Source organism: Numida meleagris, chromosome 1 (genome assembly GCF_002078875.1).
Source record: "Numida meleagris isolate 19003 breed g44 Domestic line chromosome 1, NumMel1.0, whole genome shotgun sequence".
Taxonomy (NCBI): domain Eukaryota; kingdom Metazoa; phylum Chordata; class Aves; order Galliformes; family Numididae; genus Numida; species Numida meleagris.
The window spans coordinates 42,687,049-42,714,397 of NC_034409.1; the positions used below are offsets into that span (position 1 = coordinate 42,687,049).

Below are 27,349 nucleotides of genomic sequence, written 5' to 3' on the forward strand. Positions count from 1 at the left end.
TGAATTGCGTTAATTTATTTTATTAAGAAATATTCTCTCTCTCAACCTATTTTATCCTATTTTCTTCTTAAAACACAGTAATACTCAAGATTTACAAGTTGCAGGGGATATACAATCAGGCACATACTGTGGATGAAGATGACATGTGAAAATCAGTACAAATTCCTATGAGTAAAATAAATCTGATAGAGCGTGAGTGGAAATTACTTCCCACACAGGTATTGTACTGGCCTGCATAGTTATGTATATTCTTCTGCTTGAACTTTTATCCCCTAAGTATTTATAAAAAAAAAAAAGACTCAGTAGAAATAACTATTAGCTACATTCACAAGAACTCAGAGAATACATTAGCCTACTCTCAGAATTCAAAGCTCTGTGTTTTCTACTTGTCAGAGTGATATCACAGAGTTCAAAAGATTCTGAGTTGCGTTAATAAATTATTACAAAGATCAGATATCTGATGCATACATGAGTTTCCACGAGGAGCTGATGAGCCTAAATGTGACGTATTATTATTGAAGTATTCAAATAACATTGTATGATAAAAACACAACACAAAATATATTAAGGTAACTACCTTAATTCCTGGAATAGAAACTCTATAATATCTAGGACTCAAAAATCTTAAAAAATCTTAAAAAAAAAAAAAGAAAGAAAGAAAGAAAGAAAGAAAGGAATACAAAAATTAGTTTTTTTAGAAAAGGTTTCTTTTTCTCTCTCTCTTCCTGAATGAAATATGTGCTAATCAGCAGTCCCGACACTTCTGTCATTCCAGAATACAGTTGTTTGGCAAACATTTAAAAGAAAAAAAATACAGGAGAAGAAAGCAGTGCATCTGAAAATATCTTACATTTATACTACCTAGGTATTGACCTTTCATTTACTTTGTAGGCCTTTTTTTTTTTTGCATGCTATGTCTGAACTCTGTTGGAGTTAAACTTCAGTTAGTAACTATTTCTCCATTCAAGTCATTTGATCAGATTTACATTATATTTTCAAAAGCACTAAACAAATTGATCTGCAAAATATAAACATAGCAACCCTCAGTGTGCAACCCAGAAATTATTCAATGTCCTCTCTGTCAGCAGTCTCTAGCTCAGAGTTAGAAACCTTGTTCAGTAACTGAGAAGACTTATACACCTCATTTTGAATTTGTGGCATTCACTGGAGAAGGATTTGAGCTTAATGACTACATCCTATGTGAAATCATTTGACTTAACCACATAGTTAATAAAAATCTCACGTTTCCTATTCTTTTTTGTTCATTTTGTGGTCCAGTACTTAATTAGATATATAAAGTAGACCAGCTTTAGTTGTATCCTAAAGTCTTCATATCAAGGAGATAACAAATACATGTCTGTATCCCTGCTCCAAATCAGTATCAGACAGAATTTGACAACCTATCTGTTATCTGAGAAGCGTAACTACCTGGCTATTGGGAACCAATAGTCAGAAATGTCTGGTCTCTGCCTGTCTCTTGTGTTATGTTTGATTTCATAGTCATGACCTACGGAGGCCCAAGCCACTGGATTCTACTGTTGAGATAAGCAGGAGAATGCCTTCCTGAAAATGCCCCTGGGGCTAGGTGTGAGTTTGGGATTTATCAACTCACAGAAGCAGGAGGCAGGCAGTTCTGACATGCCCGCTGGCAGAAATTGTGTCCACATAGCATCACCACGGCAACTGCAGAGTAAGAGCAGAAGAGTGGGAGTTTCAAGGATTTTACCAGCAGTTGGACGCTGCTGAAAGAAAATGGAAATTAACAATCTATGTGAGTATGGTCATTTTTAAAGTGGGACTTAAGTGTTTCTGAAACGATCATCCTATTAACTCAAAACTTAGTTATATGTTACATAAACGAATCTGCTTTTTTCTTTGTTTTACAGCATCATAAATATTATTTTTTAAGAGTCTATACGCTTGATTATATATTCCTTTATAGTAGCTTCATGCCAAGGAAACTCCAGCTGAATAAAGCCACTATAACAGAGCAGAAAATCAAGCTCTCCATGTAATCTCTAATTCACTTTCCTAAAAGGTTAAGAGAGATGTAGACGTGGACTCAAAGATTTAAGGGATATCAAATCTACAGGCTTTTGGTCCAAACAAGTCAGAATGCCCCTGTTCACTGAGTATCAATATTAAAAAGACTAAACAGTCTGTCCTGATTTAGCAAAGGCTACAGCCTTGCATCTATTATCTGTGAATGCATGAGACTGCCTGTGCTTCTAAAAACAAGTACACTTTTAAGCACAAAGACACTGTTTACTTTGCTAGAGCTGTGCTACATTTTTAACATGTTGAAGGGATGAACTTTCAAGACATCAAGGCTCGCCTATTCTTGTAACTGTCCTCCAAAAAATGACTTCTCATAAATGCATGACTGTTTTCAACTATGTTGATAACAGTACCATGTCCCCAGAAGTTATTTCAGAGTCCTGACTGTGCGTAGAGCTGATTCCAGTGTCAGAGTCAGTATCATTTATGTCCAAATTAGTCACTCTATGAACAAAATCAGGAACTGCAATGCTGTTACTGGAGATGCCACTGCCCTTAGGTGGCTCTTCATCTGATGGAAGCCTCACTTCAATGTTGTCTTTAACATGTAGTAAATTAAATTCTTCTGTAAGAAGTTCATATTCTTTTTCCTTCTTTTGAAGCAGTGAGTCTCTGTAGGTAAGTTCTTTCTGAATGCAGCTCAGGTATGAATTGATTCTCAGGCCATCTTTCATACTTTTTTCCAGCTCATACTTTACATTGTCCAAATCTGAGTTTTCCAGTTGAGTATTAGTAGCTCCTTCTGTATGAACAACATCTGCATTTTTTTCAGAACATATACCATGTACCTCTTTTTCTATTTCAGCACACAGCTTCTCTATTAATTGTTTGTGATGTTTTAGTCTCTCTTCAACCTGTAAAATTCCCTCACTTTTGCTGAAATATTCATGCATCTCTTTTTGATCATCTGGCCTACTCCCTTGCTGCTCAACCTCACTTGGATTGATCATTAAATAGGAGTCCTGCACATAATTTTCTCCATCATTGGCGACGCGGTCTAAGTGGAATTTTGCTTCGCATTTTTCAATTTCCATATCAAGTTCCTTCATTCTAAGGACTTGTTGATGAATGGTATGATCTTGAGATATGATTAAATGAATCAGTGTCTCCATATTATCTCTATCTTGCTGAACGCTGTCCTGTTTAAGTTTGGCAAGTTTCCGGAAAGTCTTCCTAACAATTTTCTTTTGCTTGTCAATTGGCAACATCTTCATGTAATTTGCTGGACTGAGTTCCCACTGCTTTTCTATATTTTGTACTACCTTAGCTTCCGCTGTTTTCCACAACGGAAATGAAAGGAAAGCATCTGACTTTACCAACACAAAGTGCAAATTGGGCTGCTCTTCTCCCCAGGCTTTCCAAAGTCTCAGAATCTTTGTCAAAGGAGGAAGGACTCGCTCGGAGCCTCTCCATTTTTCTACAATACAGTAATCACTAGGTTTTCCAAAGAGGACTTTTTTCTCTCCGAAAGTTGCTTGATGTTCCTCAAGCAGAGCTTGAATCACTTCTGCGCATGTTGTGCGCTTTGTCAGGCCACATACAATCTTCTCTTCTTGGCAAACCCACACCACAATCTCTCGTTCATTTGAAGCCATGTCTTTGCTGGGAGATCTAGAGAAAAAAAAAAAAAAAAAAAAAAAAAAAGAGACCAAATTTAAGTTATATTTAAATGGCAGAGACTTTATGAATAATCACCAGAATTCTGATATAACTAATACACTGAAAAATTCTCATATTCTTGTACAATACAATATCCTTGTTAAAAAAATACTTTTGGAATTAGTAACAGAAAAACAGCAGTTTCAACTACTGCTCTAACATTACTACAAGTCCAGCTAAATGTTAATTCCCACAGAAATGTCACATCTGTTTTTTGTGGACTTAAGAAGTGTTCATTAATAATAAGCAAGAAAATGTGTCAGTCTACATTACATTTCCAAGCTATCCTAAGGTAGCATAACTTTCAGATCTGCATATCTGTTCTAATCACATAAACATTGCACAAGCTTTTGTAATCTCTTACTAACATCCAGGCCCCTAAAGAGAAGAATATTGTTTCTAACTACAAACTGAAACAGGTTTGGAAATGAGAAAAGATAATAGAATACTATTTAAAAGAGCTTGACAGTAAGGCAGATCTGTAACTCTACATCTGCACACATGCAAGCAATACAGAAAGTATAATTTTTATATGGGTGCAAGAAAATTTTAAAAGTTTTTTTAAAGGAATTGTTTATGAATTCCAATGAATGTGATATTAACGTCACACTGCTGGTACCACCTTACAGATTGAGATGCCTAGCTTCAAGTATCTGAGATCCCATTATATATGCTACAGCTGTCTAATCAATATAATCACAGAATTGTAGAATCATTTGGGTTGGAAGGTGAGCCTTAAAGGTCATGTAGTCCAACTAGATGATAATGAACAGGGACACCTGCAGCTAGATCAGGTTGTTCAAAGTCCTGTTCAGCCTGACCTAGAATGTCTCCAAGCACGGGGTATCTACCACCGCTCCAGGTAAGCTGTTCCAGAGCTTCACATCCTTTATTGTAAAAATCTTTTTCCTTACATCCAATCTAAATTTCCTCTCTTTTAATTTGAAACCATTTCCCCTTGTATCACAACAGACCCTGCTGAAGAGTCTGTCTCATTCCTTTGTATTGCCTGCCTTTAGATACTGAAAGGCCTCTATAAGGTCTTCCTGGAGCCTTCTCTTCTCCAGGCTGAATAATCCAAACCCCCTCAGCTTGTCCTCATAGGAGAGGTCTTCCACCATTTGGATCATTTTTCTGGCTCTCCTCGGGACACGTTCCAAAAGGTCCATGTCTCTTCTGCACTGAGGACTCCATATCTGGATGTAGTACTCCAGCACACAGTAGAGGGGCAGGATCACTTCCCTCAATGCATCGACCTGCTGGCCACACTTCTTTTGATGCAGTCCAGGATATGGTTGGTTTTCTGGACTGCGAGGGCACATTGCTGGCTCAGGTCCAGCTTGCCATCCTTCTGTACCCCCATGTCCTTTTCAACAGGGCTGTGCTCTAACCTTTTGTCCCCCAGCTTGTATTGACAGTGAGGGTTTCTGCTAACCAGGTGCAAAGCCTTGCACTTGAATTTGTTGAATCTCACGAGGTTCACCTGGACTCACTGTTCGAGCCTCTCTAGTTCTCTGGATGGCATCCCATCCCTTAGGTGTGTTGACTACACTCCACAGCTTGGTGTCATTCACAAACTTCCTGAGGGTGCACTTGATTCCACTGTTGATGTCAATGATGAAGATCTTAACATCAGTTCCAATCCTGACTCCTGAGGGACGCCACTTGTCACTGATCTTCACCCACACAATGTGCTACTGACCACTGCTCTCTGGGTAGTTTTGTAAAGGAAGCAAAGGAACTGTCATTTTTAGATAACCCATCAATTAATGAGTCTGTAGCAGTTAATATGTTTATCTAGTGAAAATGTTTGGCTTTCTTGAAGAACAGTTTCAGTAACAGCTTCTTCAAAAGTAGCTGGACAACTTCTTCATTTTTTTAAAAAGTTTATTTCTGTTGCTGTAAACAGTCTTTAAAGTGTTTGAACTCTATATCTTTGAATTGATCATTGAAACTTCAGTCTAACTATCTATGATTTTAAGGCCCTGATGATAGCAGCAACATGCAGATATTTTTTTTTTCTTTTCCCAGCAAAGTCACTTATTGCACAGAAACAGGTGAGAATTTAAACTTAAGAATGGTGAAAAGAATATTTCCAATCTTTTTTGTTTGTTTTGAGTTTTAGTTTTATGGCTTCTACTTTTTGCTTCTCCTCATTACCATCCAAAAATATATTAATCATATTACAGACCTCACACAAAATCTTTATTGTGTCAGCAGAAGCTGACTGCTGCATGTCAGATATACACTTCATTAATTTAATATTCAAGCCTAGGGGAAGAAAAGTAATACATTCCAGCAGTGTATAGACAAAACAAAAACACACACTTAGGTTGCACATTGTCAAAATATGAAATAACTTAAGTACTTTTGTTATTCACTAAAGAGATGACTGGCAGAAAAAAAACATGCATATCAAAAATGTAATTATTTGCCTTCTTGAAAATGTTAACACCCTTAATAAATATGGAATATATAGCTTTACAGGCAGTCAAGCCAATCAAATAAAGAATTTCCTCCTTTTAGAATTATACCCTCATGCATTCATGCTCATTTGTCCTTACTAATTTCAGTAAACTTTATGTTGGGTCTAGATCACTTATGCACTACACTGATTACAGCTTAATACAGTGTTTCTAAAATATTATTAACACACACTAAAGTAGTATTTTTTTCATTGAGAAAAAATAAGCCCACAGATAAAATTATTCTCTTTCTTCACTACAATAAATTCTTTGCATGCTTTCACATCAAAATAAAATGGAATTCCTTTCAGAATATTTCTATTTTTTATCTACTTGTCCCAAGGAACTAAACTAACTGAGTAACACAAAAATATCTAGGTAATGGCTAGAAATTTCAAAGCCAATACATTTTTGTGAGCTCCTTACTAGCACTACTGCTTAATGCTTTACTAATTTTAAATCAATATGACAAATTTCCTACACAAAAGTTTTTTCTTAGTAAAATTTGATTATGGTTATGATAAAAAATACTATTAGTTGGATCCTCTCAGTCACTGAAATCATTTATATGGAATAAAAATCTGCAGGTGAACGTAACTGACACGTGAAACAACTTATCAATTCTTTGCTGGAAAATGCATAAAATTGATAATTAATAAATTTACTATCAAATATTTCATTCTGGAAAGTTGTGTGAAGTAGCCTAGTTTTCTTTCTTCACCAATTTATTAGTGAAACTGTATTTTATAATCTTAATTTTCAGCTATGAAAGAGCTGTTAGTTATTATGTGTGAATTTAAGTACTGTTAATCAGAGGCCATGATGCTGTATCTGTCAGAAAGTACAAATGCTTCTAGGTTGGAATATTATTACACTTAGTGTCATAATGCCACCTTTTTTTCTTCCATCATTGCATCCACAAGTGGCATATAAACTCTAATTCTTTATGTCAGAAATACAGTTGCTAGTAAATGATAGAAGATGAAAAATCTAATTTAGCCTGTATTACTGTAGAAAATCTGTTAGTGTAGATCTGATTTTGTACTTTTGATATTTCTTCTTCTTCTCATCTGTTTTTTTCTTTTTGATGCTAAGCTTCTATAAATACATTTCAATATACATAACACCCAGAAAGCTAAACAACACAACTCTCATTTGCAATGCAAAAACAAACAACAACAAACCAGCAGAATTATAATTTATGAACAGTCTCCTACAAACAGTATAAACCACCAAAGCAGTGCACTTGCACATACAGTCTAACCTGCAGCAAATCAGATGATAATTTATCATTGACTTGCTGCTCTGATACAGTCCTCAGATGGCTTGATCTCTCTGGTAGGTATGCATCTGTCATGACCTCCAGAAAGTATGACTTAGACACTTCTGTGAAACAAAACTCTACTACCTAGAACAATTCACTTTTTCAGTGGGCAAACCGAAAGCCACTATGTAACAGAAGATAAATAATAATCTTTAGAAACAACTCTCTTGCTGCCTACCAGGTACTTAAAGTTGAGTCCTTGCTTAAAGCCTCAGTGCCTGCCATCTCAATGCTTTCCTGGAGTCCAGAAAGATCTGCAGAGCCCTCTAAGAAGCAGGAGGTGCCAGCGTTAGACAGGCCCAGGCAGGGCAATTCTGCCCGCATCTCTCAGCAGGCTCTCCCTCCCCTCTCTCCAGCTGCATGCTTCTACTTCCTTGGCAAGGACCTTCTGTCTCTTGCCTCATGCCTGCGATGTTGGGCAATGGGGAAGGACCTCTTTCTAACCAAGCAGGCTCAGCCATCACGACACTTGCTCTCTCTTGAAAAGGACATGACAAGTGGTGTAAAACATCCTAAGAAAACAAGAGACAATGGCCACAAGAGCATTTAATAACCTGGTGTTTTCAAGGGCCTTTGAGTATGCTGCTGGGGCATGCAAGTCTGCCCATCTGGATTCTGACAAGTTTGCTATGGTCTTCTCTTTTCTTTGGCACCCTTAAGTGCTTCCTCGGAGTGCAAGGCGGCAGAGAGTACATGACTTATTTGGACACTTGCTAATAAAGCTTTTTATCTCTGTGCCTCAGATCTAAGCCATAACTACAAAACAATATGATAGCTTTTAATTATATTTACTTGTTGGAAGTAAGAAGAGGCCAATATTAGAGATAACTCTTTGATACAAACAACCTGCACAGGACACATGCTATACTTTCCATCTGAGAGGTTCTCATAACGTTTATGTGTGCAGGTATATAAGAACGAAGTAGTTCATCAGTCTCTACATGACATTTAGAAATGGTAATGTAATTGCTCTTATTATTCATTTTCAAAATCTCAGTAAATTACTATATATGTACAAAACATACATGAAGCAATGGATAATAGTTTTGAATATATGTATTTATATTTTGGCTATGTGGTATATTTATCTATGAGATTTGTGATAAATAAACCTATTGGTGCCATGTATTGCAGTGCTTCCTTGGTTATAACTCTAACTTAATTTGATCAAAAAGTTTTTTAACAAAGTGAGTTTAAATACTGAGTCAATTGAGAATAGACAGCCCATATGGAAACTGAGGTCAGTCTTTCAACCTTTGGGGAAACAAATGGATCATATTGAAAGTTCATACAAAGTTTATTCAGACCATCCAAATTTAATCCACCTTTTTGCTCAACTTTATACCACCTTCTGAAGAGTTATTCAGAAAGAAATAAAGGCCAAACCTACACTCAGTATACCTCCCATCTAAGTAGATTGTTACGTGCTTCTGAGTTTCCTAAGGGCAGCAATGAGGAAGTATCTCCTCTCTCACCACCCAAGGAATCTGGAATTACTCCAAAGCCTTAGGGATTCAAGACAGCCTATTAACTAACAACATTGCCATTCCCCTTCACCTATCCCTAAAAAAAACAATATTGATTTCAGAAATATTAATTTAACGTTGCACAATTATATCCATATCATGTAGAGGATAAAAATATATGAAGTGCCAGAATCTTGCTCCTTCTTCTCTTTTGCATTACACTAAAGCAATGGCAGTGTCTAGCTAAAAAGTATATTGGCAAGGAGCACCTTAACAATGATAATAATAATTAAAAAAACTCATTATAGGTAGTTAGTGTAATCCTGATACTGCAGGAATGCTTGGAAAGAACACGACAGAACATGTGAAAGCAAAGTAATTCTTTCAAAATAGATAACTTAAATTTCTCTTTACCATCTGCTTCTGTACCTATTAAATGTTGTTTTATGATATAGCTTCCTCCTTTACAGAAATGCACATAGGCATTTATTAAAAACAAAAGAGGAAATTAAGCATCTAGATATTCATGTGACATTTTTCAAACATATGCATATACATGATAGTTTGGATGCTCTAATCATAATATTTCAGATATTTCAAATAAGAAAATGATTTAAATAAAAGCTATTTAAACCAGCTTTGTACAACACACTTCTCTCACTACCAATTCATGTACATTTTGCAGTTCCTTTTTAAATGTGTAATTTTTTCACACAGTAAGATTTCCAGAGTCAGGAAGCCTTTATGAAACATTTTAATTAGCAACAGCTGCTGAGAATTATGTTCTATCAAAATTATCATTTTTGCAATTAAAACTATAACTATTTCCTTACTCCCTACTTCAGAGGAATGTCATCACCTCATTTTGCTTCTGTACAAAATTACACACATTATAATTCATCAATGATCTATCATAGAAATTTCTGCTCATCCAAACATTTTACACTATATTAGTGCTGTATGACAGCTTTCAGCTAAATAACTTTGAATTTGTATGAGAGTGTACTGTTCTGTTATAGCTAGATAGCATAAAATTTATGATAGTTTAAAATAAAAAGTTCTGCAACTTAATTGTGTTATTATAATTAAGTCATTCACAACAGAATTCTTGCTGACTTTAAGCCTCAAACTTTGGTGAAAATCTCACGAGAAACTGTTCTTCATTCTAATAACTGTACTGCTTGGGACACATGTACCAAAACAGGGACCAATATTTAAGGAAAAAAAAAAAAAAAAAAGAGAATAAAACCACATCAACTCATACTGCCTAAAACTGATATAAAAGAAATAAAAGCATCCCACAAGAAGGACCAACAAGGACTGAAAATAATGTCATCAGACAAGTGGATGGATAGCAGTGTTTATGCTGCAGAAAAGTATGGGCCAAGAAACTACACTAACTCAGTATGTTACATTAATAATAAAAAATAAAGAAATAAAAGACATTGTAATAGGAATTATCCACCTTGCAATAGTTACAGCAGATGATACTGTGGGAGAAAAAAAAGGTTTAATAATGACACAGTAACTCTAGTAACCCTGTCATACTTTGCAATATCTCCTTTGAAAATTCCAAGGGCAGATTTTCATCAGAGTTAACCAAAAGCTCTGTGTACTTCCTTTTGCTTATTAGCTCTGCCCCATACCATGTTTACTTTGCAATGACTAAAGCTAGAGTCAAGTGCAATGGCTGCCGTCTCCAGTCAGATGAAGACTAAGTCTGCCACTGCCATTTTCTCCTGTCTTACCTCTGAAAGCATTTCTCTCCCTGAGGGTACACATTCCTATAAACTATGCTTTAAATCTGCCTTCCTGTCAGACAAATCATCCTTTCTGCATTGTATATTCAAAGTCATAAGACTGGTGAGTGGATATTATTCAAAAAATGTTTGGAATTTCAGTGAGTAACTTGCTGTGTACACAAAATGCCATGGCAGGTGATGTGCTTATCATATTGGGTCCGGATTTGTGATGGTCTGACACAGTGGAGGCTTGAGAACAGAGCAGAGCTAGTTGTCTACCAAAATATTTTCCAAGATGAGCAACAATAGTATTAACAATTTGCTTTACTGAGAAAACATGCTTTGATGTGTCTATTGCAACTGCTACTGAGGAAACAGCTGTCATACAGGAATGGCAGATCCATGAGGAACTCCAGAGCCAAAACAAACACTGACATATCCAGTGGAAACCATTTGTTTCACCATGTTGGGGGGAATATTTTTCAAATTCTTCAATGTTAGTAAACAACATGCAAACTTTAGGAACACCAATACAGTAAATGTTGTATTTTTGTTTTGAACAGTGGGTAGTTCTTGCTACTTGATAAGTGAAGATGCTAGGTTTTTTTTAGCTACCATGAAAATTTTGCTATATTGCTAAAATGACTCTCTGTATAGATCATATTTACGTGTTTGTGTATACTGAAGCATTGGTTATATTATAGAAGCTTTAAGAGGCTCCTATTAAAAATGTACAGAATGTGTCTAAAATTCCATCACTTTACAGAAGAACAAGGAACAGGTATAGTTAACTTAAAACAAAAGTTTCAAAATGACAAAGTTAAGAGCTGCTATTATAGTAGAAATTTAGTTTATCTAACTTCTCCTATTAGAATTTTTTGAAACCATCTTTTAGAATCATCTTGGTTGTTTATAAGCTTTTCACATTAAAAGAAATGAGGGGAATTCCAGGAGCTGTAGGCGCTATTTTTGTTATTGTTGTTCTATGAAATTCTGTTCAGCTCTTGTTGAAAAGCTAATGTATACTATATCTCCCCCTGGGGTTTGTTGACATCTTTCTCAGTGAAGAAATAAACAAAGCATTCTGAGGCTAGGCTTGGACTGCCAGAACACGAACAAAGTGCACTATACACAGACCAGTGATAACAAAGTAAGCTGAATAAAGGAACAAGATGCAGACAAGCAAATGATGAGATTTCATGCCACCTTTTTGATACTCCCTGGGCTAAAGGAGACTGTAATGGTTACCTTCTTATGAACCTTTAAACATAGAGCATGGCTCAAACAGTTCTACTCTCAGTGGCACCACGTGGAACATATGCTAACCTCATTCATAGTGAAAGAAAACAAATCCCAATGGATTTGGTTTATTTTCACCAATTCCTCAAGATGAACCAAGGCTCAGCAAAGAACCTCTTCTGTTCCTTATAGTCTTTCCTTTAAGGCTACCTACTGTAATTACCACTGTAGCTGCTCAGCAGCAGCCTATGGTGAATTTTAGAGCATGGACATTGTACTCATGATTTTGAAAAGAAACATCATATGAATCAGTATTCTTATCCTTTTTTTTTTAAAAAAAAAAGAAAAGAAAACACCCTAAGCCCATCCCCAAAACACACAAAATTGCTTACAACTGTTTTTGACAAGTGATGATCCTAAATACTACTTTTACTGCAAATTTCAATATTTAAGGTTAGCAACTGCAAAACAGAATTTCATGAAGTGGTATAGGTAATCTAATGACTACCTGAGAAATATCTATCTATATACATATATTTAAGTATTGATCCTTGCATTAAATCATATGGTGTCAGGTGAGAATGTGATAATAGGTGTCAATGCAAAGATTTCTGAGAGAGTCAAGTAGCCTGATATGTGGGCTTTAGGAATGCCTCTTCTGCAACAGCAAGCCTTTGGATCTGCTCAGCCATCTTATCAAACATCATGCTTGGTTATTTAAAATCTAAACTATTGTGTATTATAAAATTATAGGGCCCATATATCTTTTTTTTTTTTTCCCCAAAAGAGCCAATCACATCACCAGCCAGAAATCTGGTATTTTCTATTCTATTTTCTATATTTGCTTTCTTAACTTTGTGACATCTAATAATCTTTCAAATAAGTTTATATATATACATGCACACATAGATTACTTTGAAAGTAATGTTTCCTATTTATTTCCATGGAAACTACAACAGATACAAAGAACACAATGACAGTATTTGATAGAGCAAATTCTCAGCTATAAAACACTATTTTTCAACACTATCACCACTATTTTCGCTAGCAATGTACAAGATCCTGAATGCCACACTTGTAAAAATCTGCACCAATGGAGGCAACAGCTGCTATAGAGATGTTCTAGGAAACTGTTACCCACACTGTCCATTTGTCATTGGGCCCAACAGATGGAAGCCAGAAGGCACCAAATACGGAGAGTGTCATAGGACGGTCTTGCCAAGATTGGTGATATGCTCCATGGTCTTGAAACTGGCATGGGGCCTGGCATTCTCATGCTTAAAGAGAAAGGTTGTCTTCTTCTCTGGTCTGACTCTGGAAGTTTGAGCCTTCAGTTTAGTTAGAGTTGCAATGTAGTGGTCAGAACTGATAGTTTGTTAGGAAACTTCTGGGTTTCCTGGAACCCTATCTCAGATCCAGAAGTTTCCTACCCCAAAAGACAGTGCACATCCTTTTACCCACTGAGAGCTACATCTTGAACTTTTTCTTCAATGGGGAATTCACGTCACCACTCCATGGACTGCTGTTTTGATTCTGGCTCATAGTAGTGACACCACATCTTGTCACTGGTAATGATGCAATTCAGGAAACTGTCACCTTCAGCCTTGTATTGGTTCAACAGGTCCTAACAAACTAGCACATGGTGTTCCTTCCATTCTTGTGTGAGCATTCATGTAACCCACCTGGTGCAAACTTATTCATATTCCAATGCTGCCACCATCATTTCCAATGCATTGAAGCTGATATTCAGCTGTGTACACTATTCCCTGGTCATACTCCACAAATTCACACAGATGAGCTGATCAAGACACTCTGTTTTGTGGAGTGACAGCTGCGCACAGACATCTGGAACGTGGCTTGTCTTTCATGTCACAGTTGTCACAGCAGAAATGCATCACCCAATGCCTGACTGCGCTCACATCCACTGTTTGGTCTCCATAAACATTCAGCAAGAGTCAGTGAATGTCAGTGGGTGCAGCTTTTTCTGCTTGGAGGAATTCAATGACACACCTTCGCTTTATATGCACCTTCATGTCAGAGGCCATTTTGTCAGACTGCCCCTCTGCTGCTATATGCTGCGCAGCAACAAAAGGTAGTGGAATATTGGTGGAAAGGTTCAACCTCTGCTGTCATACCACCAACATCCACCTCTAACATCATGGGACAACATAATAAAATAGGAGGAATTACTTTTGGAGCAGCCATCATATATATCTTGATCCATCTATCTATCTATTATATATATATACACACACAGTTTGCCAGAAGTGAGAATGGGGTTCAATTTTCTTTTGTATTAATTGTAATAAAGTTTACAGACTGTAAAAACATTTGGAAATCATACTGTATGATTTTCCCCACTTGGTTTGATTTCATTAAAGTATACTGAAAATGTTGCCTCAAAAGAGATTCTATCAGGAACTCATTTATAATCATTTTTTTTTTCAAATTTCTTTCTTGAATTTTTTGAAAGTTAATTCAATTACAAATGTGTTCCATTACTTACAGTATTTGAATGGTTGAGAGGTAAAAGATGAGATGACGAAGTGGACTCTTAATGAGCAGCTAAACTGAGTACTGGATGCATAATTATGCTAGCAAGAGTGGACATGGATTTTTGAAAAGAAATCTGAAGCATTTTAGTTCCCATTAACAATCTGGGAGATATTTGCAGCTTGTGCTTTCAAGTAATTTTCTAAAATTACCTATCAATGGATGCTTCAATATGTAGTCAGCCAAGGATGGACTGATAGGGTCTCTGAAAAAGTTCTTCATCCTCTCTGAAGAAGCTACTAAACAAATAAATTGTTAGCCTTAGTAGCTGCCCTAGCGATGTATATGCTAAAGATGGCAAAGTGGCTTGCAAAACTAGTTCTAGACAGTTGAGCAAGAGATGGGAAAGGCAAAGAGGGAGGAACTACTGTCTGGAAGCAAGGTCAATGCTAGATCATAATGATCAAGAAGAAACTGTCTGCTCTAATGTAAAGTGTAGGTGAAGAATACTGAAGAATGGTTTCTGATAGCACACAAACAATTTTAGCTGTGAGAAGATGAAGGAAGTTGACTCCAGTGGAAGAACGTTCCATGATCCAGATAAAAAAGCCATGTGAATCCTAAAATATTTGACTGGTCATGATTTAAACCCAAAGTTTCTTCCAGAACCTCAGAAAACTGAGATGATGAGCACAGGAAAACCTTTTTTTTTCCTAAACTGTTTTTTAAACTTTTGTCATAAGTTTATCTTTTCTTTTCCTTAGGTAAATTTAAGAAAAAATCTTTTATGAATCCTCACATAAATGTTCTCTGGTATGCAGATGGGTCTACTTCACTCTAAATCATGTGACTTAAGATTAATTAGGTCACAAAGATAAGGGCCTTGTTAAACTGTCTGAGATAACCCACCTGAATGTGACTGAACACTTTAGGAAAAAAAAACATTCAAAAAGTTCATGAAGCCAAAGAGAAGTCACACACAGAAGTGTCTGTGGCCAAAGACTAAAGCAGATACAGGAAATTATGGGGGTAGCTTTGCAAGATGTTTCAATGGCAGAATAGTCATTATCCCAAGAGGGCTATGACACCAAAAAGACACAGCAAAGTATATGTTGTCTTCAACTCATGTAAAGTCAAACTGAGTCAACATTCAAATTAATCTGATGTTCCTTCATTTTACATATCCAAACATCTTTGCAGCTTGGGATTTTTTCAACATGTGGGCAATGTAGATGACTTTACAGCTTAAAGAGGATAACAAGTTTAATTCTGACTGGACACTGCAGAAGCTGAATGGATACAACAGTGATAGCTGTTGTATAGAATTTTTGTAGAATTATGTATAGAATTTTTACATGGCATGTTCACATTCTGTTTGTCAATTCTGACTTCAAAAGAACTCTTGTAGGCACCAAGTTTAGTAATTTGTTTTAATATGATTGGCCAGGAGCCCCGAGTGAGCTTCTGGAACAGTCTAGTAAAAAGATAAGAAATACTATATAGTTCTGTAGCTTTTACCAATAAACGCCATTTTGCTGCATATCATATTGGTACTGTGTGTGGTATTTGGCCAGGACCGGGTTTAGGTTCTCTACATTCTCTAAAAGGGTCGCCGGAGTTCGGTAACAATGCATATGCATTCAATCTGCAGAAATGTCTTTCTGTAGATATTATATAATGGGGCAGACAACATATCTTATTGAACATTAGTTGAATTTGATACAGGTTAATTTAGTAATAAGGTGTGTGACAGTATATTTTATTAGCTATAGATATGAATTACACAATCACATACATCACAATATGCATTTATATACTACATATGGGCCTACCATGCACAAATACTTCCATAAAAAGAAGTATGCTCAAGATGTACTCAAACTTTTGGAATCACTGTTGAAGCTTTCCATGCTACTTAGTTCAACCAAGACAAATTCAATTCAGCATACCCACAGCAAGGTGCCTTCTCTCCTTTACGTTGGCCCCCATCTCACTGAATGCATACAATTGACAGCACTCCAGTTTTGCCAGTCATAGAAAGCACTGCAGTTTTTCAGACACTTTCATGTGCTTTCCCTACTGCTGAAATTCATGATCCCTTCTTGGGCACCTAGACTTCCAGAAAAAGTGTCATGGAAGAGTTTAACTCCTAACAGGATTTGTTGACACCGGCAAGGTCAGGAGGAACTGACATAAACTAGGCAGAAACATAAAGAAAAGGGCAGGACTTAAGTATTTACTGTTAGTACTGTTAGATGTTCACTGCATAACACACTGTAGTATTAATTAGAATGACAATCAAGAGCCTGATCCCCTTCTTCCTTCAACACAAATCTTTGTCTTTGAGTTACTGTAAGGAATTTGTGCAAACTGAGACAAAATGGAACAGTGTCAACAGGAAATTCTGAGAGAATTTCAGTTTAGAAAAGTTGACAGAACTTCCCTCACAAATACATATTGAGGCTGCCAGTGCAGGTATCTCACAGGGGTGTTCTGGCCATTGGGGAACCTGGCTGCATGTTGTGTGCTCTGGACTTTATTGTTGGATAGGAATTCATAGCTCAAAAAGATGAAAGGCTGTTTTTTTTCTTAATTGTGGAAGAGTGTGAGGGAGTTACATAACCAGAGAGTTTTCCAGACTGGTATGAGACATGACGATAGTACAGGTGGCTGGAGAATGCTCCCAGTCAAAATGTTACCACTGTAGGTTTTAATAATTTAATGGGCATCAGAAGTTTTTAATGCTAGTCTTAGGTGACTACAATGAGACCTAGGTATCAAAGCGTCTCTCATAAATCTAACCTTTATTACTTTTGTTCAGTATCTGTCTATTCTATATCTTCTGTCCTGTGTCTGGTACTACCATTTACAAAAGATGGACTTAATGTTTTTTTTACTACCCCTTTTATCACTAGATATTCAATTGCTTCATAAACTGATACATTACTTAATTTATCTTCTCATTCTCTCGTAGGGAGAGAGGAGTCCAAAACTCAAAAAGAGTTAAGTCAAACTATTCATCCATTTAAGCTCCCAGTCCAGTTAACTGAACTGATATCTATAGAGATGTCCAAAGCAGGACATCCATAATCTTTCTTTGCTCAGCTCTTGTGCAAAATGTATTACAGGATATGGAATTATAAAATGAGGAACATGCAGTGAGTAACCACTTTTGCAAGCTGCGGTTCATGTCACTTGCCCAGAATCACGTAGGAATTTTGTGGCAGGAGTAAGGAATAGCATCCATCCTATTAGGATGGCTCTCCCTTAATCATATATTACCCATCTGTAATTCACCTCTCTATTCAATATTCCCTTTTTAATTACTCAAATGAATGGTACAAAAGATGATTAAATAGATGTGCTATGAGGTCTGTGCATGCTCCATGAAGACCTTCCCTTTGAAAGTGATCGGGGTGGAGCACAGCTCATCTCACTTTAGCTATGTAAAATGTAGATGTGCAGTCAAAGACAATTTTCTGGCCTTCCTCTGTAATCAGTGGCATAAGATAGGCATCTCCAAAGGGGTGACTAATCCTATACTAAAATAGATGTTTGAATGAATTGCCCTCTGGAAGCATATACATCTGAAATATACATTAACTACAAAGAGTACTGAGATGGATACGTAAATGTTCAATGGCTAATGTTGACTAAGTTGAAATGGACCTTTTTGCTTTACTGTGCAGTTGAATCTAATGAACAGTCTGTGTGTCAGTACACAGTACTGTGACCATCCACACGCATGCAGTGACAAGCTTGCACTTCCAAAAACAACTCAGATCTTTGTCTGACACCTGCAAAGGCCTTCGTGAGTAAACAAATGCGTTTGGTTATCTACCAAGACCTTAAAGTACTAGAACTCTAGGAAAGTGCAGGAAAGTCAATAGCAAACCTCAGTTTTTGTTAGGAGACTAGATTTGTTAAAACAGGATACTGACAGCAAAGTGGCCCTGAGAGATACAGGCAATAATCAAGTTGAACAAGTACACTCAGTGCCTTGGCAATCAGTACAGAGGAAGTCTGTCAACAGGTGACATCCAAGTGAAACAACAGTTTAGCAAACCAACTTGCTGATTACAAAGCCAACAGAAACAAGAGCAGCTGAAAAATTAACTGCGCTTCAGTGACAATATCAAAAGCATTCAAGTAAGTATGTTCAGTCATGGATTTCTCGTGCTGCCTTCCTGCTGCTTTCTGGTCAAACAGTACATCTGCCCTAATCCTGAGATGGCACTAATGGACTAACCCATTCCAGAGAGATACAGCACATACATATATATATATTTAATTCCTGTATTCTGAACTGATCCATATTCTCTCAAGCACAGATTTTCTTTCACTGTGGTAAACTCCTGCCTATCCATTGGACAGACCATGCTATGATTCTGCATTTATAAATATCACTATGCCACACTTTGATCAGTAATCTGAATCCGAAATATTCCCATGATAAATGAGGCATAAAATATGTTATCAAAACAGTGCCCTGACTTTTTATATGACAAAAAAATTTAAGAGAAAGTGTTTATCAATGGAAACTACCTTCAATAGGACTTCATGTTATTTTGAATTTGGAGAAGGTTGGGGAAAACAAACTGACATACTCCCCATGGATGAAGGAGTCTATAAACACAGAGTAAATTGCAAGTTCAATACACAAGGGCAGATTGTTTTAAAAATTAGTAGACTTCATTCAACTACTTTATTCCACAGATGTCATGCGTCCTTACAAATTAAATTAAGGCAAACATATCTGACCAAAACAAAATTTATGCAATATATTATTATTACATTTTTATAAGCCTGGTTTAGACCCTGAACAAGAGAATGTTATACTTTTCCATATTTAATCCAAGTCTTGTTACTTTCGTACTATTAAAATGAGAGCAAAACAAATATCTTGTGCTTGTCTGGAGAGCTGATTTTTTTCCATTATGACAGGAAATTCATAAATCAGAATTCTTTACATTAATAGAGTGGAGAATAAAGAAAGCAGATAAATCAAATTGACACATTCTACCTCTGAAATAGGAAGCTGGTATTTATGTATTTCTTTCATACCAAATACCTCTGTATAAATATATCTTCCTCCTATCACTGCTAGGCAGCAAACAAAAGTAGAATAAACAAGTGAAGAAACAAAAAACTAGGAAAACAAGGTTTACATCACTCCAAGTTTACAACATGGATTGATAGCCTGGCTTCTTACTTACAACAGGAATGCTCAAAAATGAGATGGTTCAAGTTGACAGATATAAACATGCTCAGGTAGAAAAATATGAGTGAAAAATTTAGTGAAATAGAAGCACATCTTTAAATAATAGGCATTTGAGAGGTCTGCCAAATTTGCTGTGGAAAAATTTCTTTCAGGTGCAGTGTCTTCCTCTCTTCATGATATCAAGATTTAAGTTTCATAGCTTTAAAAGTACGATTACAGGACAACTTTGTTATCATTACCAGTGAAGACCTTCCATTCTGAGTTTTGGTTTCAAAAGTCACTTTTCTTTCCTTTTCTTCACCTCACAAAACCATGTCACTTCCCACAAGACATATTAAACATTCAGAAAAATGTTAGGCCCTTGAAAATTCCTAAGTGAGTCATGTGAAATGAAATCTAAACAATCCACTATGCATTCTTATTTCTTTGTCTGGCAGTGAGGTCTAGTGGACTCTACAAGGATTTGAAACAAGGAACTCCCAGATTTTATTCATACCTCACCCACTACCTTGCTTTAATACCCTGCACTTCCACAGAATTTTTCACTGTCTAGTCATGTCCTACTTATTCTCCTAAGGCATGCAAGTATTACCACCTAAATTACAGCTGAGGAAAACTAAGTATGCTTATCAGTCGTCTGAGGTCATAAACAAGCTGGTATCATTATTGCTCTTACAACACGTGCTCCTTAACTGCATTTCTAGTTAGGCCAAGACAGGAAAAGGCGACCAGTAAGTGATTCTGGTGACTCTTCAAGGCAAGATCCAGAAAGGTGCTTAGTACTTTCAAAAGCAAATTGTATTTTGAGTGTCTCTAAAATCTGTAACTTCCTCAATTAATAACTAGTTTTTGGCTTTTATATGTAAGCTTAACACACATGCATGAGAAATAATTACAAAAATTTCTCACTTCTTACTGCAAAAATTAGGCAGCTCCAAGGAAAATGTACAGTCCTGGGAAGTACAAAGCCATCACCAGCATTTGTATGCCAACTATCCTGCACTCAATTCTAAGTAATTTTTGTTAATGAGAGATGTAGGCATGAAATAGATGATACAAATTAGACCAGACACAAACTGATTTTACGGAAATTTTCAGAGAATTCTGCATGATAATTTTCTATAAGATAGCATCTTACCCACCTGAGAATTACAATGAACTGCATTTGTTTATTATCTAAATTCTAAGGAGGATGATTCTGATATTTGTTTAACAAATAAGCCTAGTGAACTATTTTTCCTTTTTTAATTTCATTTTTTTGGTAATTCTTTCTTTCTGTTCATCATCCTGAACCCATTTTACTCTGTTGTGTTCTGTGTGATACTTGTGGAATTGCTAGCATGTTAACACTGGGGAAGAAGACAGAAAGTCACAGTCTGTAGAGTAACATAACATGTAAGAGAAACAGTAGAAGTGACAATAGCTCGGTTATCTATGCACAAAAATGGGTACCAACATGTCCAAAGTTCATTCTAATGTTTCATTTGATGTGTGGTCTTAAGTAAAATCTGTATCTTGCACTATATTTTTGTTACCATTATTTTTTATCTAAATATTAAATACAGAAGTTGGAGGAACTAATTCATGTTTGTACATCATTTGTTACATTAAAGCTTATAAACAATAATGTTTAAGACCATAATTTTAAGTTATTATTATCCATCATATAAACTCCCAAAATTTAAGATTTTTTCAACCTTAGTGATTAACTTTGTAGGTCAATCAAAAAGTCCTACTGTGTGACTATTCAATAAAGTTATTAGAATTTTAAAAAGTAATTCTCCATCTCTAGAAACATACTTCTCTAGTGAAATCATTACATTTAGCAAAACTGTCTTTTTCTTGCATGGAAAATACTCATTTTTCATTAGTAAAATACAAAATTACCACTGCCTAGCAAGATTTTTCTTCTGTATTACCAAAAACATGTTTCTTTGTCTGAAGTGTGCATTCTAAGCCCAAACATTGTATGTGTGTGCTTTCTCAGACTGTACACAGTGTTTCAAATTAGCTCCAACTTAAGTAAAGCTCTTTCCTTAGATGGTGTAGTATTGCATGCTTGTGTTAGTCATTTTATTTACTCCACTGTATGAAATTGCTGTCTGCCCTCCTGGAATAGTAGATAATTAACAGTTTAGAAATAAGGTTGGTGTTTTGCTAGACTAAAAGCTTTTTCCTGAAAGTGAACAAGTATGTATGAAGATTACTATAAGATGTATGCAACCATTTTGACCCCTGAGACAAAGCTGACAAGCCAGAGTAGAAAATTAATTGTAATGTATGAACTCCATCTAAAAACATAACTTGTTTGATGGCTCGGTAATACATTTTTTTCTTAAGTAAAAGTAAAAATAAGGAGAAGCTTATGTTCCACCATTACCAAACAAGTCTCATCTTTTCATGTTAAAAATTTAAAACAGATAACACAACTGATTCTACATAGGCTTTTATCCACTGCCCCTCCGGGCCTCCCCCCCCCTCCCCCCACCCCCCCTTTCCTTTCCTTCCCCCTCACTCAAACATACATACCAAATGTCCAGTAGTTTTGGATCAAAAAGCACATTTATAGCTTCATATGGAGTTTTCTGCAGTAATGCTCCTCCAAGAAGTGAAGTATTAGACATCTCACATGATACCGTATGACTTAGAGTGAGTCACAAACAGTTCATTCAGATAAATAGCTGGTCTCCAATATCATATTCAGTCCAAACCTAAGTGCTGAGCAATTTTTAAGTTTTACCAAGTCTTAAAATGTGCAGCAGTGTACTCAAGTGTAAAGCAATAGAGAGGTTCAGAGTAATACTGTGCTAGCTAGGTATGATGCAAAATTACTGGGGGGAGGGAGGAAGGGAGGGAACATGGTAATGGTAGGTCAGTATTACATAGATGAAGTCTCTAACCTAATTCATTGTCCTACATTGTAATAGAAATCCTCAGAGAATAAATGAATGTTACTCTCACTGGGGAGGGGCCTCTGACTTTCAGGACAGGAAGAACTCTATCTATATCTATATGAATGAATGGATATGTATGGTCATCCTTTCCACATCTGAACCACAGATTAAATGGTTAAAGAGAGGAAAACAAAAAGAGTAGACAAAGTAAATGATTGTCTCCTAAACAGAAACACTATGCGAACTGCTATGGCAACGAGACATTGACGGTAAAATATGGAAAAAAAATCAGGACTGCAAAGTAAAAGCAATAAATACATTTAAATAATAACAGATTTATAATAGAACTGTTTCATCATCAAACAGTACTGTGGGTTTGGATGTGTTGTATGTCAACAGAGCATACTAATAGTTGTGGTAAACTTCGGACCAGCATGAATTACACTGGGAAAAGCGTTTCTCAAGCTATTTGTGCCTAGCAGGATAGCCCTGCAGCATCAGGGACAACTATGGGAAGAAGAGAGATTCTCTGTATGCTCTCCTTTTTGGATGTCTACTACCATGGCCAACGGCTTGCATGGAGGAGTAGGGCTCTAGCAAGGTTGAATAAAGTCTATATGAAAAACTCAATGAGGTGGTCTTAATGAAAGAGAAATAGCAGTGAGGTCAGTTATTGGTGTGAGATCACTTGGCAGGTAAGACAATGATAGATCCAGTTATCCTTGAGATGATGGGTAAAGTTTGAAATATCTGTATGACTGATGAACATAAAGACCCACTCCCAGAAGTGACCAAATCAAGCACTCGAGGGTTAAGAAGTCCTAATGTTACAGAAAATCAGTGGGGAACAGATTTGTCTTCTACTTAGCAACCAGTAAACTATATACAATGTGAAATACTGGTACATAAACACAGTACACTTTGTATTCATTGCTCATATTTGGATAGAGGGCTGTTTTGTCTCTGTGCAGTCTAATGTGTTAGTTCAATACCAGACCTCATCTGCAAAGAACTAATACTTTATGTACCTCAGTCACTAGCTAAGCATTTCATCACATTACACACTTTCAAAGAATAGTGTCTTTAAGATATCTGCATAAAAAATTATCCTCGAGTTTATTCATGTTACTGAAGTTTAGTCCTGCAGGAAACTGCCCCTTTTTCCTTATTGTCTTAGAGGATACAGCCTGTCCCTACTGAACAGAGTTGGAATTTGTAGGTGGGTGGGGCATGTCCTTGCTACCTTTTGGGTGTATTGTTCTCCAGGGGACAATGTTAACAAGTACATACACGCTCTAGGGACTATAATTATTTCTTGATGTCATCAGAGATTGAAGAACAGTATAAAAACTGCTTGCAACTCTTGGAAAAGATATCAAGATATCACCCTCTGGCCAAGAAAAGTATGCTAGGGCTAAATTCCTAGTGGCTACTCCTCTGAAATCAAATGAGGGCTGAATGGTTACCTAGGCCTCTTTACTGAGGTAGATTTCAGCCCAGGAGAGTAACACCCACAGATCTTCTAGAAATGAAAAAAAAAAAAAAAAGCTAGAAACAGTTCAGTACAGGTTTTGCCTTCCTGAAATTTAATCTCAGTTTCTTTCTTTAAAGGCTTATGGCATCACAGCCAACATCCCCCTGATGTTTCCTGATGAAATACTTCATACACACAGATAAAATTAGAGTAAAGTCTTTTTTAAACTCTGAGTTCTTTGAATTAGAGACTGACATTTTATGACCCGGATGTGAAGAGTCTACAGCAAAACAGAGCTCTGAACCTGTACTGGAACCTCGAGGCAATGCTGCAAGACAAGCACTAATTACAGAGGTGTCATCTTGTTATCTGAGCAAATGACTGCAGCTCCTTCATTTTCCTTCTGGCTCCAACTACCTTTGCTGCCTTCACTAAGCCATTTAACTTAGTTTTATCTCCTCCTACTGCAAACAGAATTTACTTCTCATTTGTTTATCTCCAGGTGTTATATTTGCATGTAGTTAATGTTCATTACATACTTTTAGAGAAAATACCAAATGGAAAAAGAGGGGAGAGGAGAGTGTTTACTCTTCCTGTACTCTCCCCTTACTCGGCTGCTTTTCTCTTACAACAGCTTTTTTGAAGACATTGACAAGCACTAGACCTAAAAATCAAAATAGAAGATTAAATACCCATATACATATCTATCTCTTTTCAATCCCACTTTACAGGCAGGCAAACTAAGGCAAAGCAATGGGCCACAAGTTCTGAGTCCCAGCTACTGCTTTTGATTTTAAGCTCAGTTGACTTCTTTTTCACAGTCTCAGTGAGCTGGCAAAGAGACTATTATAATGAAAAAAAGAATTATTTCATAGTTATTCTGTCATATCACAAGATCCATTTACTAATTGGATGAGTAAAGTTCAGTTCTCAAAAGTCAGTATCAGAAGTAGCACTAAATACGCCAGTATTTAAGTATTTGAAAAGACAACAGCAAGTTTTCAGAATTATGTATTTTACTTCTTTCTTGATTTAATTCCCTCTTAACTCCCCACCACCACCTCTTCTGTAGTCACAAGACTTTCAAAGTTTCAGCCCCTTCTTAGTCTTACTGCCACAACCACTCGTTGCCAGTAAAGGCATTTTTTTTGTTGTTATCACTTTTTTTTTTTTTTTTTTTTTTTTTTGGAGGATGAGGAGGATGTGAAATGAGAAGAAAATGCTAGGTGTTCACTGTAATGGTTCCTTTGGTATTTGACTTTCTATTGGCTCTTAAAAGTTTTGGATTATGAGTTTCTTTTCCTGAGGAATAGATTAGTCTAAAGATATTTTACAAGTCCAAAAGAGAAACAGATTCATTGTTGAACAGTGTGAAACTGTGCTATGTGATTTAACACAGTTATTCAGGTAATTGATGTCAGTAGCAAAACTTCTACTTAAATGGCAATAAATTTACAGCTTTATGCAAAAGCAATTTCATGTAAAAGTTCACATACACCTTTCTGAATTATATGACTATTGAACCGTCGTATAAGAAGAACTTCAAAATATTTCTGTTTCTGGAACTCCTAGCAAAACACACCTGATAAGAAGTAACACACTGTATCAATAACTCTAAAATAGTATCTTCCTTATAAAACCTCAGCTCTTAACAGTCTTTCTGATTTATACTCCATTCAATACATGAATATTTTCACACAATCCCACTATGAGAATAACTTTCAGTTTATCAAATGGGAAAACGAAAAGTCAAAACCTGCCCTTGGAATAAAAAGCAAAACATTTTGATGCTGATTTTTAGGGCCAGATCACATTCTTTTTGGAAAAGATTTTCCCCTGTGCACTCCTAAATAAGAGCCAAATTTCAGTGGAGAGCACCAGTAAAAGCAGGAAGAGGTTACAATTGATTTCTGAGTTTCTCACTGAGCCAAAATTTCGCTGCTGTTTCTGTTCGACCTTAGCTAGGACAGGTTCAGCCACTCTAAATTCCACGGGGTCCAAAGTAGAATGTTCACTCCAAGCAAAGTTACTCTTAAAAACTTTAGTGGCATCCTAACACTTAAAACGATTACATAACTCCGCACGAGGCTATTTCTTTTTTTTCTTTCTATAGTTCGTGCGTGTGGCATGTGGAAGCACGCACAGCATGAGGGGCAAAGTCCCTTGCAAAAAAAAACTCCGCAGGAGCCAACCCAGGGACCACAGCTGTCAGCTGGGACATTTTTCTAGGCAAAAAAAAAAAAAAAAAAAAAGTAAAAAAAATAACAGAAAAGTATTCAAGTTCGGCTCAGTTTAAACGTTAGCAAAAAAAATAAAAATAAAACTCCCCCCTTGCCAACGCTGGAAGATTGGGCTCTCCTGCCTTCCGGACTCAGAGCTAGAACGCGGGTGAAGGGACGGGGCTGATCCCCAGCGGCTCTCCCCTCTCAGCGGTTCCCCTCTCTCAGCGAGGGGAAAGGCGATGCGGAGGGGCCCGGGGCGGCTTGGCCCTCCCGAGAATAACTCGGGGAGCTTTTTCCCAGCACGGGCGAAAGGCGCCAGGTCCCCCCGACCCCCGCCGCCCGCAGGACCCTCACGGGGGGCCGCCAGCCTCGCTTCCCAGACCCGGCCCAGCCTCACCTTGTTGACACGGGGGAACTTCAAATGTTCTCGCTGGCGTGGGTTCAAAGTCAGAAAAAGCCACGTTCCCTTTGCTGAAAATGCTGCCCGGGTCTCAAATGTGCCAGACCCGAGAGGAGAGAGACGGATGGGGGAGCGGGACCGAGCGCCCCTTCCCCCGCGCTCGCCGCCCCACTGCCTCCGGCCCGGCTCCCGGCCGCAGGTGAGCCCCGAAGTTACAGCTCCCGGCACTGCGTGGGACCGGAGCAACACATCCGTCCCACAGAACCAAAAAAAAAAAAAAAAAAAAAAAAAAGTGGGAAAGAACGCCATCCCGTAACCCCCTCCCTTTTCCTCCGCGTACGCAAGCATTTTACCTGTTTTTATGCCGAGTTTTTAATAAATTCCTTCCAAAGGGAGCCATGATCCCAGCGGCAGAAGCATAACATCAGCGATCCCCAAACAATTCGAGGGTGTTCCCTTCTCCCCTATATTTTTCCCTGAGCGCCTTCCAGCTTGTTAATAGTCACCGAGCGTAGCGATGAGCTGGAAGTTGTGCAATTTACTGCTAACTTTGAACTCCAGCTTGTTGCTGCTGCTGCTGCACCTTTGGAGTCCTGCCCAGCTGCAGTCTTGAAGGAGGCGTTTAGGAGCAGGAAAGAGAAAGGAGGGGGGTGGGGGGGGACGGGGCACAAGGGAACACGCACTTGCTGTTG

The 27,349-nt window shown here is 37.2% G+C and overlaps 1 protein-coding gene across 2 annotated transcripts; it reads right to left on the reverse strand.

Annotated features, from left to right (window-relative positions):
* Positions 1 to 27,233, reverse strand: RASSF9 (Ras association domain family member 9). 2 transcript variants are annotated; one of them, XM_021385328.1, is made up of 2 exons: positions 27,011 to 27,233; positions 1 to 3,669 (listed from the first exon to the last, which is right to left on the reverse strand). In XM_021385328.1, exons 1-2 carry the CDS (start codon positions 27,055 to 27,057, stop codon positions 2,394 to 2,396), a joined length of 1,323 nt encoding a protein of 440 aa, XP_021241003.1. In that variant the 5' UTR covers positions 27,058 to 27,233; the 3' UTR covers positions 1 to 2,393. The 2 variants fall into 2 exon arrangements, with proteins under 2 accessions (XP_021241003.1, XP_021241004.1); XM_021385329.1 differs by lacking the exon at positions 27,011 to 27,233 and adding an exon at positions 26,655 to 26,921.

Excerpts from the sequence above, each read along its gene's own strand:
- RASSF9 (XM_021385328.1), bottom strand. The coding sequence starts at position 27,057 with ATGGCTCCCTTTGGAAGGAATTTATTAAAAACTCGGCATAAAAACAG. Across the intron at positions 3,670-27,010 it reads AAAACTCGGCATAAAAACAG|ATCTCCCAGCAAAGACATGG; the intron begins GTAAAATGCTTG and ends TTTTTTCTCTAG.